Source organism: Perissodus microlepis, chromosome 2, assembly GCF_051167445.1.
Source record: "Perissodus microlepis isolate ML-2025 ecotype Zambia chromosome 2, ASM5116744v1, whole genome shotgun sequence".
Classification (NCBI taxonomy): domain Eukaryota; kingdom Metazoa; phylum Chordata; class Actinopteri; order Cichliformes; family Cichlidae; genus Perissodus; species Perissodus microlepis.
In genome coordinates this window covers 9,115,083-9,134,140 of record NC_140462.1, presented here as the reverse complement: position 1 = coordinate 9,134,140, position 19,058 = coordinate 9,115,083, and the positions used below count along the sequence as shown (strand labels likewise).

The following is a 19,058-nucleotide window of genomic DNA, read 5'->3' as shown; positions in this document are numbered from 1 at the left end:
TAATCAGCCAACTATATATTTCTTGACAATTTTTTTGCTTTAGGTTAGGTTTGCTTTAGATTTTTCGCTTAAACTTAAAACACAAGAATAAGAGTGGCGCCGGAAGTTTGGAGGAACCTCTTCAAAATAAAAACATATTGCCATGCCAACATGTTTGGTTTTTGTTAGCTTAAATTCTTCCTTATCCATGCTGCGAAAACTCAGTTCAGTTTTTTTCTATATTAGATAAAGATATAAAATAAATCTATGTTATAAAATGAGGTAAATAAAAATGTTGAAACAAGCATTTAAACAAACAAGAAACCCATCAGAAATACATAAACAATAAAATGATAAATGATGCAGCAGATATAGCTGTACAATGGTATTTTTATTATTAGGTGGAAGCACTAACAAGACGTGTTTATATATGTTTTCTTTTCCTTTCCTAAGATTTTGAGGCTATTCCAAAGTTTGGCAGCAAAAATTGGGAAAGCTGCGCCCCCGGTTTTTCTCCGCGAGTACTACTGGATAACTAAAAATTAAGCAGCATAGGATCTAAAACTTACAGACTTACAGAAATATAAAAAGGCAAGAGACCATTTCGGATTTTATATGCAGGTAAAAGTAAATAATTTAAATAACAATTTAAATAATTTCTGAGATACTGGTAGACAGTGTAGCTCTGCTAAAATCCACCTACCTTAGGATTAAATGTATTTAAATTTGCTAAAATGTGTTTCAAATCTGTTTAGAGGGCTCGGTTTTCCACTTTAAATGTTAAAATGTGTAGTCTGACCTTGTTTTTACAATAACCGGAAACGTACTTCAATACCAGAAGTTAAAGGTTCACAGTTTAATCAGAGCTGGTGCTTTACAAAACACAGTCCTCTCACTCATGCTACATATAAAACAAGCTCGCTGCAGTTCTGATTCTTATTTTTCACACGACCAAGCCACAGGGGCTCCTGCAGCAGCTTTCTTTTACATGACAAAGTAATATGAGTGGTGGAGCTGATTGCCCACACCTGCGCGTGTTGATCAGCGGCAGCACGTGTTCGCTCCTGTTGACCTCGAGCTCTCCACAGAGAGTCCCGATAGGTTTTGACCGGTTTCGTTGTTTACAATGGAAAAACAAATGCTGATGTCAGCTGCCCTTCGTCGTTTTCGCTCTGTCGCTCTGCTGCTGCTCGTCACCTGCAGCTTCCCGCTGGTTGCGCCCTCCAGGCCTGCCACTAACGCGCCGCACACACTGACCGACTTCACCTACCAGTACGACAGCATCTTCTCCCCGCTGCTGAAAGCTCTGTCGGAGCACAGGGGGTCGAGGTGGAACCCCGGTCTGAAGAAAAAGCTCAAACCCGAGCACAGGTACATGAAATATCTGACGGAGGTTTACAAGAAGTCCTCCAGAGTGCAGAGGAGTGTGGACGGGAGCAATATCTACAACACTGTCCGACTGATCAAGCCACAGGATGAGTGCCTGGCACAAAGTAACAAAGGTGAGCAAGTCACACGGACAGCTGACTGCACTGGAGAAAACAAAACAGTCATGCAGCACTGATGCTCCATGGCCATTTAAATAAACGAATAGGCTCTGAAACATCGCACACAGCCTTAAAACACCCCAAAGGATAGTTACTAAGGGTCATGTGCTTAAGATTATAGAGTTTCAATGATTTGGAGATATAGGTCACTTTTTCGAAGATGAGGTAAAGCAAAGCGAGATTACCAGAGCTTCCTGGATCTCAGAAGAACCTCAAGCCCCAGATGCACCCTAGGATAAGTATCTCAGTTTATATTTGGTAATATAAATAAAGTTTTTGAGTCAAATGTCTCAACAAACTGACTCAACACAGAACAAAAAGTGGTTCATTTAATGGTATTACAATGTTGTGACTGTCTCATGTTTCACCTTACCTAGACATTAACCATACCTTATACTACATCTCATCATCTTACACTGACCTGACCCACTTCTCTCTGCTGTACCAGGGGCAGACTGAGATCATACGTAAATAATTCCAGTCCACCATGTACATGCAATATACTAACCACTGATTTTACAGGTTGTGCGGTGATGTTAGTTATAAATGAATAACTTTATTCGTATTATAACATTAAAAAAGGCAACCTGGGACTGCCAACAATCCTAAATACTGAATTTCAAGGTAATGCTATGGCTTTTGGTGCACCTGCATAAATCATTAGGCTGCATGTATGGTGAGTGTTTGTTTGATCTGGCTCATAACTGGGATGTTTTTTGCAGCATTTAGCTGCCTTCTCTTTCTCATTTTTATTCCCTCCCTCTCTGCCTTACCTATATTTCTTCCCCAGATCATCCATTTTGCTCTGCGCGTTTTTTGTTATTAGGCAGAGCAGCAGGTAGATGTTCGCTGCCAAGAGATGCACGTACATTTGCACACACCCTCGCTCAACTAGGTGCATTGTTTGCACTGTTGACACACAAACTCACTAGGCCAGTGTGGTGAAGTTAGTCATACCTGCTCTGAGGATTGTGTTTCTTGCTATCTGATTGCTGGTGAAGCAAAATTACAGCAAAACTGCTCAGTCAAGCACTTATGAAAAGCCATAACTTAACCTTAGTGCTAACCCACATTATAGAGGGTACCATGGGAAACCTGGTTTAAAGGGAGAACTAATTTCTACACAAGGCTGGTATATACTGTGGCTGCTGGATTTAATGATGTTCCAGGAAAAAGATGCACGTCTTTAATAAGATTTATTACATAAACTGTGAGGGAAGAAGGTAGGTGGTTTCTAGATGATTTAGTCTTTCACTTTTTTTTGTGAGGGTTCATTTTGTAGTTCTATTATCTACAAAGCATCTTGAGTGAGGCCCTTCAGATACTTTTGCGTTAAATCTATTACTGTAATTCTATGAATATGGACTCTCATGGATGTAGCTCAAGTTAACGCAGAATGAATACAGTTTAAAATCAAAAATATTTGAATGTCAGATCTCTGACAGCAGATTGGATGCCTGTAGAAATCACAGTTTTGCAGACCGGGGACAGATATATTTTTTATAGCTTCTAATATACAACACATAATATCTTAAACGGTTTAAACCACATGAATGGTTTCACAGATATTAAAGCTTGAGGTCTTTTTTTATTTATTTTTTATTTTTTTAGTCATTCAACTTTAGTGTGATAATACTTAGGTATGCTACAATATACCAATATTTTTTATTATATATATTTTTAAAAGTGTGTAAAAGTTGATTTTTTTTTTAATATATATATATATATATATATATATATATATATATATATATACAAAAAGTGTGCGTTTTTAGGGGTTTTTGTTTGTGTGTAACTGATTATGGAAACACATTATTGTCACTAATCCTGCATTTTTACCTTCCCTTAAAAGTAAAATGTCATTGGTGGAATTGGCTACATGTATAAGTTGTGCATGTTTATTCAACCTAATTAAAATTTGGTGTAATCTTGAGCACGTCTGCATCATGACATGATGGTGCCTTTCTGCCCTTTGTGTTCTTGTGTTCTTCCACAGAGAGTTTTATGCAGGATTTATCCTACAGCCTCCATCAAGTGAAAAGAAAAGAGCAACTTCTGAACTCGGCCCTGCTGTACAGTTTGGACCATGAAAGTTCAGCACCTGTCAGCTCTCTGTGTTACATCACTATCGAGGAGTATGAGCGGTCGAATCAGTGCCCGCTCTGTCCAGGGGTCCAACGTGCAGTGAACTTTTCAGCCAGCACAGGCAGGAGGAGCTGGAGAAACTGGGTGGAGGTTGACATCACTTCATTTTTTCTGCCTCTCCTAAAGTTTCCGAAAAAGAACATACACTTGCTTGTCAACATCACCTGCCCAGAGGAACAAAGAGCCAAGGGCAATGGTTGCAAAGGTCCCCTGGAGATCACCTTGAGGTCCCCTCCTCTACTTCTTTACCTCAATGACACCAGTAAAATCGCCCACCAGAGGTCACTAGAGAGTGCTAAAGCAAGTAAAAGGCCATCTGTGGCCTTTAATAATTTTCAGAAGGAGGGGGCTTTAAAACCAGAACGCAGGCGTGGGCGCAAGAGGAGATGGAAGAGGGAATCTCCAAAGAGCAAACGAGGTGATACAAGGTTGGACATCCAGCTGCCTGAGCTTCTCCCAAGTTCCGAATTCCCAACACGTGACTGCGCCTTGTATGATTTCAGGGTGCGCTTCAGTCAGCTCAAACTGGACCACTGGATTGTGTTTCCTCCTAAGTACAATCCCAGGTACTGCAGAGGAATCTGCCCGAGGATCACGGGCTTCATCTACGGGTCACCCGTCCACACCATGGTGCAAAACCTCATCTATGAGAAGCTTGACTCCTCTGTTCCCAGGCCCTCGTGTGTCCCCTCCCACTACAGCCCCCTCAGTGTCATGATTTTTGAAGAGGACGGCTCTTACGTCTACAAGGAGTTTGAAGACATGGTCGCCACCAGGTGTACATGTCGCTAAGCCAGCAACCAACATGCCTTTCTCTTTTTCAGGCTGATCAGAATGTCAACAAACCCTCATCAGCAGTCATCACACAGGTGGACTGTTTCCAAGCATCAAATATTCTGACCAGGCTCTGTGATTTCATGAATTTATAAAATCGTTGTGCATGAAAGAACTTTGGTCTGGAGCAGGTGTGTTTACTTAAAGCATTTTATCATGTAAAAGTGTGGCATTTATTTCGGTTTTGTTAAGGCAGAAAAGGCGCAGATGCATCCTGATCTTCAGCTGTTAGAAATGTTGTAATGAATCTAACACACTTGAAGATAAAAAATATGTGATGTATGATTTATTTTAAGTTTGCTTGTTTTTGTTAATTTATTCTGGGTGGGTTGTCTGTCATTATTCTTTAATTTAACACAATTTGCCAAATTTTAAGTAGCCCTGTTCTGGACAAAAAGAAAAAGCAGTCACAAACGCTTCCCAAACCTTTTACATATCGTTTTATTCATGGGGATTACAGACGTCTGTCTGCATAATGTCCAGAATGAAAGTTGTCGAGGTTTCAGTGTGTATTTATTACTTCTGGTCACTGAGTGACTGCATACGTGTGAACTGACTGCATGCTTATATATTTGTACTGGTTGAATGAGACTAAATGCATGTCATGTCTATTTATGCAAACTGAATGAATTCACTGTGTGTCTGTGCTCAGCTTAGGAATATTCGAAAGAATGAAATTATGTAGGCAAAAGTTGAAAAAAAAAATTAAAAATAACATGCATAAACCTTGTCTTTGTCTAAATGGAATTATGTGAAAAGCTATGAGCCACTAAAGAAAAGAGCGTTTTACTGTTGGAATAGTGTTTTCTTTGTACAATGCCAAATACAGGCGAGTGGTGCTGAAATTGAGGAAATCTACTGAAAAAGAGAAGTTTTATGGCCAGATGAGAGAAAGATTGAGCTATCTGGCCACAGAGATGAGAGGTGTCTTTCTTCATCACCTTAAATCAAAGCTAGACAGTATGAACTTAGATCTAATTGGATGTTCCAACAGGACAATGATGCCAAGCATACATCACAAGTGGTTTTGGAATAAATAAAGCAAGCTAATATTACACTTTTGTAATGGACTTGCCAAAATGCCGGCCTCAACCCTTGTGAAAAATTGTGGACTATGTTTAAATGCCCAGTCATTGCCTTGAAAGTAATCAATTTAAATGAATGGAATCATTGAATAAAAATTAACATGACATCCATGCCCACGATGAATGTATGAGAACTTTCGACCACAACTTTACTTGTTTTGCTTAAAGTCCTAACTGAGGAAAAAAACCTTTAGAGCTTAGTTGATTAATATTGGCACCTTCTGAGTGTGATTTGCTGTGGCAGCTAGGATCTGCGGCCTAAACTAGATGATGCCCACAATTAAATATTGGAATATCTGAAAACACACGAGCACAGTACTAGTAGACCTGGAACTAGAAAAAACACATTTTCCTCGCTCAGATCATGGCTTGCCGTTTAAACCCCAGCTCGTCAGGCGGCAGTAATGCCCTCAGCGTGAGCTGACGCCTGAATAACAAAGGTCGACGTACACCGGAAGTGTTCAGAAACACCGTGGACAAGCAAAGCGGTGAGTCTCAATGTCATTATTTCAACTGCAAAGTTTTTCTTGAATTTATCCGTAATACCAAAACGTGATATGTCAGTAAATTTTTATAGCGAAACTGAACTAGTGTGAACCTATTGCGATTCAAATACCACGCTTTCGTGCAAGCTCAAGGTCTGTTTGTACCTCAGGAGCTAGCCTGTTTGAGCTAACAGACGAGCTAACGTCTAGCGCGGCTAACCTTAGCTCGTTTGGGATTTTAATTTTGTGTTCTTTGAGACAGGCTACGGATCAATAATCTGGCACCCTTTTGGGGGTTCTGTGTTAGGAAGTCTTTAAGACAAGGGCAGGTGATTGTTTATGTAATACTGTTACATAAAACCGCTTTATAAAGCTGACTTGTGAACCTCATTACATAAGCTAACGTTTAAATGACGACTTTACGTTAAAGTTAATACGACGCGTATGTATTGCCCTTTATGTATATTCAAAATTCAGTAACCCCAATAACTCCCTTTCCAATGACAGGCTGGTTTCTGAGGAGAGCATTAGATATATTATCCAGCTATTGGGTTAAAATATTTGCTTTAAATCCAGCTCACAGAAACACTTAAGCACTGATGACTGTGTTTGTATGCGTCTTGCTGTCTTTTCAGCCCAGCTCTCCAGTAAACATGGGACGCCACTTTGGAAACTTGGCCAAGGTCAGGCATATAATCACATACAGCCTGTCCCCTTTTGAGCAGAGGGCTTTCCCCAACTACTTCTCCAAGGGAATCCCAAATGTGTGGAGGAGGGTCACGTCGTCTTTCTTCAAAGTTGCACCCCGTGAGTGTTTTTCTTTTACACTATGTTAGGATTCTGGTATACCAGCTCATTATGTCAATATCAGTAAATTCTTATAATTAAATAAGAGCATATGTAGCATGCTTGGCCTGTTTGTTTCAGCTCTCAGTCGTTCATATTTTCCTAGTTAAACTTCACCTGGAATCTGGGAGTTGGGTTCTGAGCTAAAAACGCTTGTATTTTAAGCTATAAAAGGATCTTATTCTGAACTACTTCAGGATATTTTTAAGATAAAAAAAATAAAATAAAGCAAACCTAGATGACCTGTTAAATTAATTGATTATGAGTTTGACCATAACAGAATTTGTGCTAATATAATAGAAGTGTTTTAGTCGTGTCATGTGTGAAGCATGAGTGAAGATTTGAAGAGAACGGAGAGAACAGACAATATGATTTTTAAGGATTTACTACAGACACTTATTTCACAGTAAGGTACATGAAGTGTCAGATCGCTAATGCTAATGTGTTTTGTCATCATCCTTTTTGCAGCAATGGTCCTTATGTATCTGACCTACAGCTGGGGCAACAGCGTCCATCAGCAGGGCAAGAGGAAGAATTCAGCCGACTACGAGAACGATCAATGAACACGCACCACCTTTCTAAACTGCCCTCTGTTTATAATTCCAAGTCTGTACGTCTCACCAATAAAAAGTGAAAATATTTATGTGAAATCAGTTTTGATTGACTGTTGGTTCACTTTAATTCCTAACATTGAATGACAAAATAAAAAATAGTTAACTTAGAGTGTGACATTTGGAGGATAAGTGTGGTACTCTCACAAATGACGTTTGGTGATGTTCTGGCCAATCATCTGATGCCTGTGCATGCCAGTTTGTCATGTTTTCACTTAGAATGTGGTGGATGTTGTGATAGGGTTGCAGTTTTAGATGTTCTAATACATATTTTGCATTAAATTAATTTATCAGTGCACAGAAAAAAAATGTAGTTAAAAATGTTGGAATCTGTGTTTGAGCGAGTTTGAACAGTTTGATAGGATTATTTGCTATTTTTGATCCCATGAGAATAATACTGATGAGACAGAAATGGTTCAACTGCAGAAGTTAATACTAGTCAGTCATAAAAGCAGTGCTGAGGAATGGATATATAAGACATATAAATGTATTTATTTTCAGGCTCAGTGTTTCTGGAATCATCCCCACGCTTTGAGTCTGAGGGGTGGAGGCAGTGCCACAGCTGTGTTTTTGCACGACAGTGAACTTTATATACTGTATTCCTTCCCTGTGTTAGTTGAATCTCCAGATTCATGAGTGTCTAATAAAAGTAGGCTGATTGACTTTGTGATGTTGTAGAATACAGTGTCCTGCTGACCGCTGTTGCCATGGCAGGATCTGCAACAGCGTAGGTGGGTACTATGTGTCAAAGTAAAAGCAGAACATTCTGTTGTAACAACATGATTTTGCATCACCTGATGCTGATTTGCTGATGTGACTGCTTGATATGTTTAGCTGGTGAGAGTTGCCAGAAACATAATCAGAAGTCTTAACAGCCAGACAATTTTATTACAGCTGATTTGAAGTAGTTGTGATACTTAAGAAAATACCAACCTGCAAATGGTTGACACTACAGCTACCAGAAGTCAGACAGCGATGATACAGACTCTAGTGAGATACTGGGATGTGCAACAGGTTAGGGTGATTATGGATAGAGATGGGCATGTACTAATCAGTGACCAGGGTGTGCTAAGAAGGTGGAAGGAGTACTTTGAGGACCTGATGAATGTATAAAATGAGAGAGAGAGGAAGATGTAAATCAGGAAGTGCAGAGGATTAGGAGGAGGAAATGATGGCAGCTATAAAAAGAATGAGGAGTGGAAAGGCAGTTGGTTTAGATGACATACCTGTGGAGGTATGCAGAGCTCAGCTGAGTTTTTAACCAGATAGTTTAACACAGTCCTGGAGAGTGAAAGGATTCCTGAGGTATAGAGAAGAGAAGAAACAAGTGTGACAGACCGAGTGGTAGTAAATATACAGCGATAAAGATGATGACCCATACCATGAAGATATGAGAAAGAGTTGGTGGATGGATATGGAGCTTCCACCTAGGAGGAAAAGAGAAATGCCACAAAAAAGATTCATGGATGTACCAAAGGAGGACATGCAGAGGGTTGGTGTGACAGAAGAGGATGCTATGAACGGTGATGAACATGATCCGCTTTTGCGACCCCCAAAGGAAAAAAAAAAAGACCTGCTGATGCGATACCGGGTCTGAGCTGGAGGTGGCGCATGACATCGCTCTGGTCCCCGCAGTCGGATGCTATTGGTTAGTGCACAGACAGAAAATTCCTGAACGCTGTCACGCATCTGCCGGCGTACCGCATGCTGCTGCTCAGCTTCATGGAACAAGAAGAACAAGGGTGTATCACCGTCCGCTGACTGAGAGCTTCTGTAGCCACCGTTGTCACTTTGAGCACCGAACTGTATTTTTGTTCCTCCTTGTAACTCCACACTACCAAGTTAACTAGCGATAATGTCAGTTGTAGGCTTTGACGTCGGGTTTTTGAACTGCTATGTAGCAGTAGCCCGAGCCGGAGGGATTGAAACTGTCGCCAATGAATACAGCGATCGATGTACACCGTAAGTACGACTAGTCACATCATTGAGGATGCTTTGCAATCTATCGTCTGCGTTGATAACGCCTGAATGTGAATGAATGTACTTTTCTATATCCTAATAGTGAAGCTAACATTGCTAGCTAGTTAGCATGCTAACAGATTTCACAACAGGAAACAGCATGTGAGTGCTAAAGCTAATGCTAGCAAGCCGGAACGAAATTGTTGGAGAAAAGAAACCCTGGGATAACTTGATTTTAATTTATTGTTTCTTTTGGGGTTTGAATACATCAATACCATCGAAAAAACATTTAAAGGTCGTTAAGTGACCTAACTAGTCAGGTGATGGATGTTTTACTGCAGGCTGACGGGAGGAGGCCGGAACCAGGCTGTCAAAACCACATTATCAGCCTATTGTGCTTCATTTTAACGCTCTCGGTCCACAGAAAAACCACATAAAGGACCATAGAATTGTGATTTCAGAATCTTAAAAAATACACGTGAAAAGGTTAATATTATATCGCCAGTTGGTGAACTAACTGCACCATTGTGAAGTAATTGTTGTAGATGAGAGAGGTGAATTGTGTTTTCTGTTTTTAGAGCATGTGTTTCTTTTGGACCCCGGAATCGATCAATTGGTGCAGCTGCAAAAAGCCAGGTATGTTTTCACGAGAAGCTGAGGGGTGCTGGGTACAGGTTTTGCTCAGGAGACCGGGGTGGGGGTCGCTTCATCACATAGTGCACAGAGCATGAACAACTCTCTACACAGAAACTGCACCAACACAAATCAATTTGCCAAGTCATAAATTGACAGTTTGCGCAGTTAGTATTTGTGCATCAATTAAACAGTTGTTTCTTTTCTTTCTCTCATTAAACAGGTTGTCACAAACTGCAAGAACACAGTCCAAGGGTTCAAGAAGTTTCATGGTAGGGCATTTTCAGATCCATATGTGCAGTCCCTCAAAGAAAACATGGTCTACGATATTGCACAAATGCCCACGGGAACAACAGGCATCAAGGTAAGAGAAGAAGCGGGAACATTTGCATTATAGTTAAAATTTTGGTATTCTTTTTCCAGACCTGACTTTATATTAACTTGGTCTAACATTTTCTCTAGCGGCTGATAATGGGTTTATTTTTCTTTGAGGATCTAATCAAAAACCTCTGAGAACCTTTTGCTGCTCTGTGTCACTAGCTGGAATATTTTTTAAAAAGCTGCTGCTATACAAAACACTCATTTTGAGCTGGCGCGTAATAAACTTCCATGTCTGTCAATTGGATTTTTGTTAAAGGTGATGTACATGGAGGAGGAAAAGGTATTCAGCATTGAACAGGTCACCGCCATGCTTCTCACCAAGCTCAAGGAGACGGCAGAGAACGCTCTGAAGAAGCCCGTGGCTGACTGCGTTGTGTCTGTAAGTATGCTGTCATAACAAGTCCATGCCTCACACACATGCATTTGTCATGTTACTTGATCAGACTTGTCCTGAATCTGTCTTTCATTAAGTAGGTTAACAGAATAATACACAAGCTCTGAGAGAATGGCATACAACAGAGAGTCTATGTTGTACATAGTTTGGTTTCACTAAATCCAGTCTTAATTATTGAATCATCCATATTCTATCAGAAACCCATGACCTTTGATTGTGCATCAGACTTATTTTAGAATTAATAATTAAACTCACCTCCAAGAACTTCTGTTGGTTACAGTAGTGATCCTTCTGCTCTGGAGATCTGCTGCACTCTAAACCAGAACTTGCAGCAGGCAGACACGTGATTCATGTTCCATTATGCTTAACTCTTCCAAGCAGCAGAGCAGAGGACAGCTGACTGGAGTTGGATGAGAGATTCATTTTTGAGACAGCTGCTTATAAGTTGTTTTTTTTTTTTAATTGCTCAGAGTTCTTTTCAAATTGGCAGTGAAAGTTTATTTCTCAGCAATCACACACAAGCATTTCCTTCCGTTTGTCAACCTTCAAAACAATAAAAACCTGTTGCAAATACTAAAGATGCGTGTGAAATTCAGTCTGTGACTTTGCTGTAATTCAGGCACTGATATATTGTGTTGCTTAACATGAGAGCATAGTTGTGTGACCAAATTATCTACTGTTTATCAGCTGAGAAAGATCAGAATCACATCATCCAGCTTATAGTGTGTGCCACCTTGCGGGCTGATTAACCAGACTAATTGACTAATCAATGGACTCCCTTCTGTTCTAACCAGGTTCCTTGCTACTACACTGATGCTGAGAGGAGATCTGTAGTAGACGCTGCTCAGATTGCTGGACTCAACTGCTTGAGGCTGATGAATGAGACAACTGCAGGTCTGTACCAGGGCTTTTAGGCAAGGAAGTGCATCTCACTAATCAACTCTGATCTGACAGTAATTGAGACCTATTATGCTCTTGATCATTTTGTGTCATATTCAAAGTGGTGGATGCTCAAATCAGTCGAATGCTCTACATACTCAAATTTCAAACAGTTTTTTTTCTTAAAAGGAGATATCATAATATGATCATATCAGGCACTAAAAGGGCTACATCACTGCCCAGTATAAATAAAATAGTTAATTATAAGATGAGGATTATTTTGAGCTTTGAGTCATACAAAGCCACTGTACCTTGGTGTTGTTTGTAAGCATACTAGCTTCCATCTTCTAACTAGTTAATAAGGTACACCTAAAAATTCTAATTGACTTGATTAATGTCCTTGCAGTTGCCTTGGCTTATGGAATCTACAAACAGGATCTGCCTGCTCCCGAGGAGAAGGCCAGGAATGTGGTGTTTGTGGACCTGGGCCATTCTGGATACCAGACATCTGTGTGTGCCTTTAATAAAGGCAAACTCAAGGTGTGTAGACATCCCAGTGCACTGCACACAGTTTATCAGTCTACAACTGAGTTTGTGTCATAACCATAACTCTTTACCCTGCCGCTCAGGTTCTTGCCACAGCATGTGACCCGCTGTTGGGAGGAAAGGATTTTGACGAGGTGGTCGTTAAACATTTCTGCGAGGAATTTGGCAAAAAGTACAAGCTTGATGTGAAGTCAAAGCCCCGGGCTCTGGTCAGGCTCTACCAGGAGTGTGAAAAACTGAAGAAACTGATGAGCGCTAACTCCTCTGACCTGCCACTCAACATCGAGTGCTTCATGAATGACATCGATGTCACTGGAAAAATGAACAGGTAGTTCGACAAGAAAGTAATTTTTTGCTGATTGTTGATATCTACTTTACATCTAACGGCATGTTCCTCTTTTCTTTTGCAGGGCTCAGTTTGAAGAGATGTGTGCTGACATTTTGGCCCGAGTAGAACCCCCTCTGCAGAGTCTGTTGGAACAGGCCAGTAAGTTTAATTTAGTTTTTGGCTAATTGAATTTAAAAAAGGAACTCATTAGTTTTTCTTCATGTTTAAGATTAAACTTTGTTTTTATTTCATAAGAACTGAAGAAAGAAGACATCTATGCGGTTGAGATAGTTGGCGGCGCTTCCAGAATCCCAGCTGTCAAAGAGAGAATCAGCAAATTCTTTGGAAAGGAGTTGAGCACTACACTGAATGCTGATGAAGCTGTGGCCAGAGGATGCGCTCTGCAGGTACAATGCAGTCGGGTTTTATTCTGATGTCTACTGGAAAATAATCAGTTGTTTGCATCTGGCAAACTTTAACAAGTGTTGATGATTGAGAGGAGTTAATATAATATAATGCTGCTGCAGTGCTCATTGACACAAGGCCATCTCTCTCCTCAGTGCGCAATCCTGTCTCCGGCCTTCAAAGTCCGTGAATTCTCCATCACAGATGCCGTTCCATATCCCATCTCTTTGAAATGGCATTCTGCTGCAGAGGACGGTGTGAGGTAAAAAAAGAAAAAGGCTTCTTTGTTTTTCACTATTATTATTATCGTCATCATTATTTATTTATGCTGACATTTATCTTAGTTAATGTAATTTAATATTCATTTGTTGCAGTGATTGTGAGGTGTTTCCCAAAAACCATGCTGCGCCCTTTTCCAAAGTGCTGACTTTCTACCGGAAGGAGCCTTTCTCTTTGGAGGCTTACTACAGTTCCCCTAATGAGCTGCCTTATCCAGATCCCACTATAGGTAAGAAATGAAACCTTCCTAAAACTGTGTTACCTACACATCAAGCAGACACACAGCTAGATTAGTACCTATAAGTTTGTTTTTTTTTGTTTTTTTTCCCCCCATACAGACCTTAGAAAAATATCTTGGTTGGTGTACCTTTCCTGACTTTCAAATTTACTGCCTGGCCAAACAAAGTCACACACTAATGTGTAGTTGGACCCCATAAGCTTTGATGATGGTGCTCGTTTGCCATCGCTTCTTTTCAGTAAGCGTATGCAATGTCTTAAGATTTATCTATGTCCAGAATCACATTAGTATCTCACCAAGATCTTGTGTTCACGAGTGAAGAGGTGGACCACTGTGTATAGTCTTCTCCAGCACACCCTAAAAAGTTGGGTTAATGTCTGGACCAGTTGGTGTCCCATTGAAACTGATGTCTCGTGATACCTGAACAACTCCTTCACAAATTGAACCATCGATGATAAAGATGAAAAAAAAAATCCTATGATCGGAAAAACCTGTTGACTCACTATATCCAGATTATCAGGTGAAGTTTTGGGTGCAGAATGTTGTTGAACCAAGAACTGACCAACTGAAGTAATGCCACATCATCAACACTGCTCTCATAAGCTTGTACTCTACACTGTGGATGATGAGTGCATCACTTAATCCACTTTTCTTTGTACCCTGATGTCACCATCACAGTAAATCCTTTACAGACCTCATGATCTTTTTCCGTCGCTCCAGAGTCCAATTTTTATGTTCCTTCTGCCAACTGAAGCATTTTTTTATTAGTCTCACCGATAAGAGTTTTTCTTAAGGCTACACAGCTGTTTAGGCCCAATGCTTTGAGTTCCTTGTGCTGGAAATCCTCTTAATTTCACTATTAAATGTGGCATTTTTGTGTGTTGGTTTTTTTTTTGTTTTTTTACCAGTTTGATCTCACTAAATTTTAAAATGATCTCCAGTAATCTTTTTTTTTTTTTTCTCTTTCTCTCTGATCAGTTTCTACCTAATACATCACGGTTCACCATTACCATCCCAGGTTTTAATAATATGTTGCAGTCTCCCTAGGGTTTTTTTTGTTTTGTTTTTTTTTTTGTTTTTTTAATAAATGCAGATCTATAACTGACCCTGAGTGATATCTTTTTAATGACTGTGGGATATGACAGGCAGCGATTAACAAGCTTCACTAAACCTATTTTTCCTAGTTAATTTTTTTTTAAATCTTTACTCCTTTTAACCCTTTATTTCCACAGGTCAGTTTATGATCCAGAAAGTTGTCCCCCAGGCATCAGGTGAGAGCTCCAAAGTGAAAGTGAAAGTGCGGGTGAACATTCACGGAATCTTTAGCGTGTCCAGCGCCTCTCTGGTTGAAGTGCAGAAGTCTGATGAGGCAGAGGAACCAATGGAAACAGAACAGGCTGCCGACAAAGATGGAGAGGTAGTTTGGACAAACGGTTCATCACAAAGAGTCATGCGGTACTCATTGTGAGATGCTTCTTCTTAAAGACTTCTTAAATTTCTACCCACAGCAGAGCAAAATGCAGACAGATCAGGATGAGCAGCCGACTCAGGGAGATGCTCAGAAAGAAACAGAAGAGAAGACGCCACGAGAGAGTGAAGAGATGGAGGTGAGATGTTTGTGTAGAATCAGTTAAATATTGATAGCCCACATTAAAGTCTTTATGTTAGAACCCTGTAATGTTTTCATTCTTATAATGTTTTATCCTTATGAAGCGAATTCATTAGACTGTGTAAATGTTATAATACAGTTGTTTCATTCTGTGTGTTTATAATTTGTTATACCTTTTCTTTTTTCCTTAGACTTCCACAGAGGAGAACAAGGGTGAGAAGAAGTCCGATCAGCCTCCACAAGCCAAAAAACCCAAAGTCAAGACAAAAGTTCTGGAGCTTCCAATTGAAAACAATCCACAGTGGCAGCTAGCAAACGACATGCTCAATCTTTTTGTAGAAAATGAGGTACCTATATTTTCACCCATCTCTCACACTGATATTACACAATCCAGTCATCTCGCCTGGGATGACTAGTAAGAATCGCTGTGTTTGTTTTCCTCAGGGCAAGATGATCATGCAGGATAAGCTGGAGAAGGAGAGGAACGACGCTAAGAATAATGTAGAAGAGTACGTGTACGAAATGAGGGACAAACTGCACGGCATGCTGGAGAAGTTCGTCAGCGAATCTGTGAGTGAAGAGCATCGTCTCATTCATCGTTTAAGATAAGCCGTGATGTAATTAGCAGCAGATTGAACGTCCCTCGACATAATGTGAAATCATTCTAATTCTTTAGGACCGAGATGTTTTGTCCTTAAAGCTGGAGGATACTGAAAACTGGCTGTATGAAGATGGAGAGGACCAACCCAAACAGGTGTACATTGACAAACTGGCAGAGTTGAAGGTGATTATTGCGCTGATTTCGTTTTTTATTTCTTTATTTATGTTTCTTGTCTTAGTCTGATCACATATTGATTCCTCTAACTGATGTGTTTACGGTGTGCTCTGCAGAAACTCGGTCAGCCGATTCAGGACAGGTATGCAGAGTCTGAAGAGAGACCTAAAGCTTTTGATGAGCTGGGAAAACAAATCCAGCAGTACATGAAATTTATCGAAGCCTACAAAATGAAGGTGACTACTATTACCTACAGTATTGAATGTATTTGTTTTTAAATATGTTTACACGGTATTGTTTAAAAGACATGAGAACTACTATTAATAGCTTCTGTTGCCTGCACAGCACATAATATTGCCTGTTTGATTTCCAGGACGAGCAGTATGACCATTTAGATGAGGCAGATGTAAACAAGGTGGACAAACTGAACAACGATGCAATGATCTGGATGAACAGTGCCATGAACCAGCAGAGCAAACAGAGCCTGGCGGTGGATCCATCTGTCAAAGTCAAAGACATTAAAGAAAAAACAAGGGTGAGTTTAAGATTGTAAGCACTGGGAAAATTAGACTGTAGGGTTGGTTCAGTTTTTATTGAATCAACCCATCATTTCATTTTTCCACAGGAGCTTTTCGGTGCTTGTAACCCGATCGTGACCAAGCCCAAACCCAAAGTGGAGCTTCCCAAAGAGGAAACCCCTGCAGAGCAGAACGGGCCCGTCGACGGCCAGGAGAAACCCCAGGAAGCAGCGGCAGACAAGGGAACGACCGAGGCTGCGGGCAATCCTGCCTCAGAAACTACAGAAAGCAAGCCTGACATGGACCTTGATTAAAGCAGCCCGATGCCTCCTCGAGCGGAGCTGAGCAGGAGCTGATTGTTTTAGATTGAGATGCAGCCTAGCTGTATATCAGAGCCGATGACGTGTTTAAGGAACTGCTCTCTACGGTCAAAAAGCAGGCAGGGTGTTTGGCACACTGAGCCCAGCTCCTGGTGGTATCTCTGTCTGATGACATAGCATGCCCTCTCTCTTTCTGGATGACATAAATCAAAAGCCAGCTGCAATAATTCTGTTCGGCAATGAGCGCTGTACACATGATGGTATTTATTTCTGTTGTGTGCTCTGTAAGTGTTCTGGTCTGTGTCACAATATGGTTTTAATAAAGTTATTGAAAATCACTCGCACCATCACGGGACATGTGCCATCTATCATTTTTCAGAGAATTTTTCAGTGTTAATAGCATGAAGCTACAATGAATGAGGAATCATCCGAAAGACAAAACTCCTAAACACAAACTGAACAATGTAGTGTATGCTGTACAGTGTAGCGAGGAATGCCCAGACCTCTACATTGGAGAGACCAAACAGCCACTTCATAAACGCATGGCACAACATAGAAGAGCCACCTCCACAGGACAAGACTCGGCGGTCCATCTGCATCTAAAAGACAAAGGTCACTCTTTCGAGGATGCCAATGTTCACATTTTGGACAGAGAGGACAGATGGTATGAAAGAGGAACGAAAGAAGCCATCTGTCCACTGTGAACAACCATCTTTGAACAGAGGCGGTGGTTTATGACACCAACTGTCTGCCATCTATAATCCAGTTTTGAGATCCCTTCCCAGACGCCTTAACGCCCACTCATACCCTGGGCCATCTGACCTCAGGAAATCCCATGATAGGGTGGGGCTAGGGTTCCCAATGAGCTCACCCGAAACCATCGGTGATTGTGACCTACACTCGTTTTCGCACCTTGGCTCACGTGATTAGGTAGAGGATCATTAGGGGGTCCTTTTTTCCCTCTTGGGGGGATACTCCCACAGGGTTTAAATCTGGGACTCTCCACCATTTGACCCTAGAACTGAAGAAGCTTCTTGGATGAGAGGTGAAACGTCTTCAAGCAACTTAAAGTCCAGACGCTTTTCTTTCCAAGCTCCTTAGACAATGAAGAAGAAAGATGATTTAAGTAACTTTGAATGATGTTGTTACTGCCGGATAGATCTTTGTATTTCACAAAATGCTGATGTGGGATTTTTATACAGTCACTGGGTTTTCACAGAATGGTCAAGTTCTCTGGGAGAAAATGTGCACTTGATTTCAGAGAAGAATGGCTCAACTGCTTTAAACTGACGGGAAGTCAAGACAGCAACTTATTACATCTCAAAGATGCAGAAGAGCATCTCTGAGTGCAGAACACATTGAACTTCAAAGCAGGTGGGTGGGTTATGGCAGCAAAAGACCACATTGGATGCCACTCATGTCTGCTAAGAACAGAAATCTGAGGCTACAATTCTAAAAAGCTCACCAAAACTGGACAACAGAAGGCTGAAAAACGATTTCCTGGTCTCGTGAGTCTCAGTTTCTACTGCAACATTTAGATGGTAGCAGCAAACAACAAAGCATCCTGCCTTGTTTAAAATCCCACAACCTACTTAAGTATTGTTGCTGATTACCCATCTTCTGATGGCATCTTTTTACCTTTTTAGCAGGATAACCAAGTTACAAAGCTTAAATCATGTTTGCTGAACATAAGTTCACTGTACTCTTTGATTCATTCATCCTACAAAATCTATTGAGATACGGTATCAAATAACACCAGCCATTCACTGATTATCAGTTATCTTAGTTCAACATTTGCACACCCTGCTTACATAAAACCTTTAACCAGCTTGTGGCCTCTGATGTTGAAGTTCACAAAGCATGGACTTTATTTTAGGGCAACACCACAACTTTTAACTTTCACGAGGGGAAAGGCATCCTGAGAAACCCAGCTTATGATCAGAACGATGCAACATTTCAGACCTTCGATCTTAATCATGCATTTTTTTTATTAATTAACATACAATTTGAAATTTTCTCATTGCATATAATATACACACAGGATCAAAATCAGTTTGTCATTACAATGTGCGGCTTAATAAACACCGTGACTGCTGCAACTGAACTAATGGTATCACACATCCATATATCACACATATGTTTTGCATGTTTTACATTAATTAAAACTAGATGCAAAACATGTAAAAAAAAACCCCACACGGTTCAAGCAGAGACCAGCTGCATCAAAATGCTGCCTCTATTTCTAAATGAGTTCTCATTAAT

The 19,058-nt window shown here is 40.5% G+C and overlaps 3 protein-coding genes across 3 annotated transcripts; all 3 read left to right on the top strand.

The window, feature by feature from the left end:
• Positions 1 to 647: 647 nt before the first annotated feature.
• Positions 648 to 5,346, top strand: gdf9 (growth differentiation factor 9). The gene is made up of 2 exons (XM_084944176.1): positions 648 to 1,481; positions 3,523 to 5,346. Exons 1-2 carry the CDS (start codon positions 1,106 to 1,108, stop codon positions 4,461 to 4,463), a joined length of 1,317 nt encoding a protein of 438 aa, XP_084800302.1. The 5' UTR covers positions 648 to 1,105; the 3' UTR covers positions 4,464 to 5,346.
• Positions 5,347 to 5,953: 607 nt separating this feature from the next.
• Positions 5,954 to 7,571, top strand: uqcrq (ubiquinol-cytochrome c reductase, complex III subunit VII). The gene is made up of 3 exons (XM_084944066.1): positions 5,954 to 6,078; positions 6,711 to 6,882; positions 7,390 to 7,571. Exons 2-3 carry the CDS (start codon positions 6,729 to 6,731, stop codon positions 7,482 to 7,484), a joined length of 249 nt encoding a protein of 82 aa, XP_084800192.1. The 5' UTR covers positions 5,954 to 6,078; positions 6,711 to 6,728; the 3' UTR covers positions 7,485 to 7,571.
• A 1,606-nt stretch (positions 7,572 to 9,177) lies between these two features.
• On the top strand, positions 9,178 to 17,146 carry hspa4b (heat shock protein family A (Hsp70) member 4b). The gene is made up of 19 exons (XM_084944054.1): positions 9,178 to 9,494; positions 10,070 to 10,127; positions 10,348 to 10,488; positions 10,762 to 10,884; positions 11,694 to 11,793; positions 12,185 to 12,318; positions 12,408 to 12,652; positions 12,735 to 12,811; positions 12,908 to 13,059; positions 13,213 to 13,319; positions 13,432 to 13,565; positions 14,807 to 14,991; positions 15,083 to 15,181; positions 15,375 to 15,530; positions 15,628 to 15,753; positions 15,860 to 15,967; positions 16,075 to 16,194; positions 16,332 to 16,493; positions 16,584 to 17,146. The coding sequence occupies exons 1-19, from the start codon at positions 9,388 to 9,390 to the stop codon at positions 16,788 to 16,790; spliced, it is 2,541 nt and encodes an 846-aa protein (XP_084800180.1). The 5' UTR covers positions 9,178 to 9,387; the 3' UTR covers positions 16,791 to 17,146.
• The last annotated feature ends 1,912 nt before the right edge of the window (positions 17,147 to 19,058 follow it).

Bases quoted from the DNA above. Each gene is read 5' to 3' on its own strand.
- gdf9 (XM_084944176.1), top strand. From the start codon at position 1,106: ATGGAAAAACAAATGCTGATGTCAGCTGCCCTTCGTCGTTTTCGCTCT. The intron at 1,482-3,522 runs GTGAGCAAGTCA...GTTCTTCCACAG, and splicing joins CCTGGCACAAAGTAACAAAG to AGAGTTTTATGCAGGATTTA.
- uqcrq (XM_084944066.1), top strand. From the start codon at position 6,729: ATGGGACGCCACTTTGGAAACTTGGCCAAGGTCAGGCATATAATCACA. The intron at 6,883-7,389 runs GTGAGTGTTTTT...TCCTTTTTGCAG, and splicing joins TTTCTTCAAAGTTGCACCCC to CAATGGTCCTTATGTATCTG.
- hspa4b (XM_084944054.1), top strand. From the start codon at position 9,388: ATGTCAGTTGTAGGCTTTGACGTCGGGTTTTTGAACTGCTATGTAGCA. The intron at 12,653-12,734 runs GTAGTTCGACAA...TTTCTTTTGCAG, and splicing joins GTCACTGGAAAAATGAACAG to GGCTCAGTTTGAAGAGATGT. The intron at 15,754-15,859 runs GTGAGTGAAGAG...CTAATTCTTTAG, and splicing joins AGAAGTTCGTCAGCGAATCT to GACCGAGATGTTTTGTCCTT.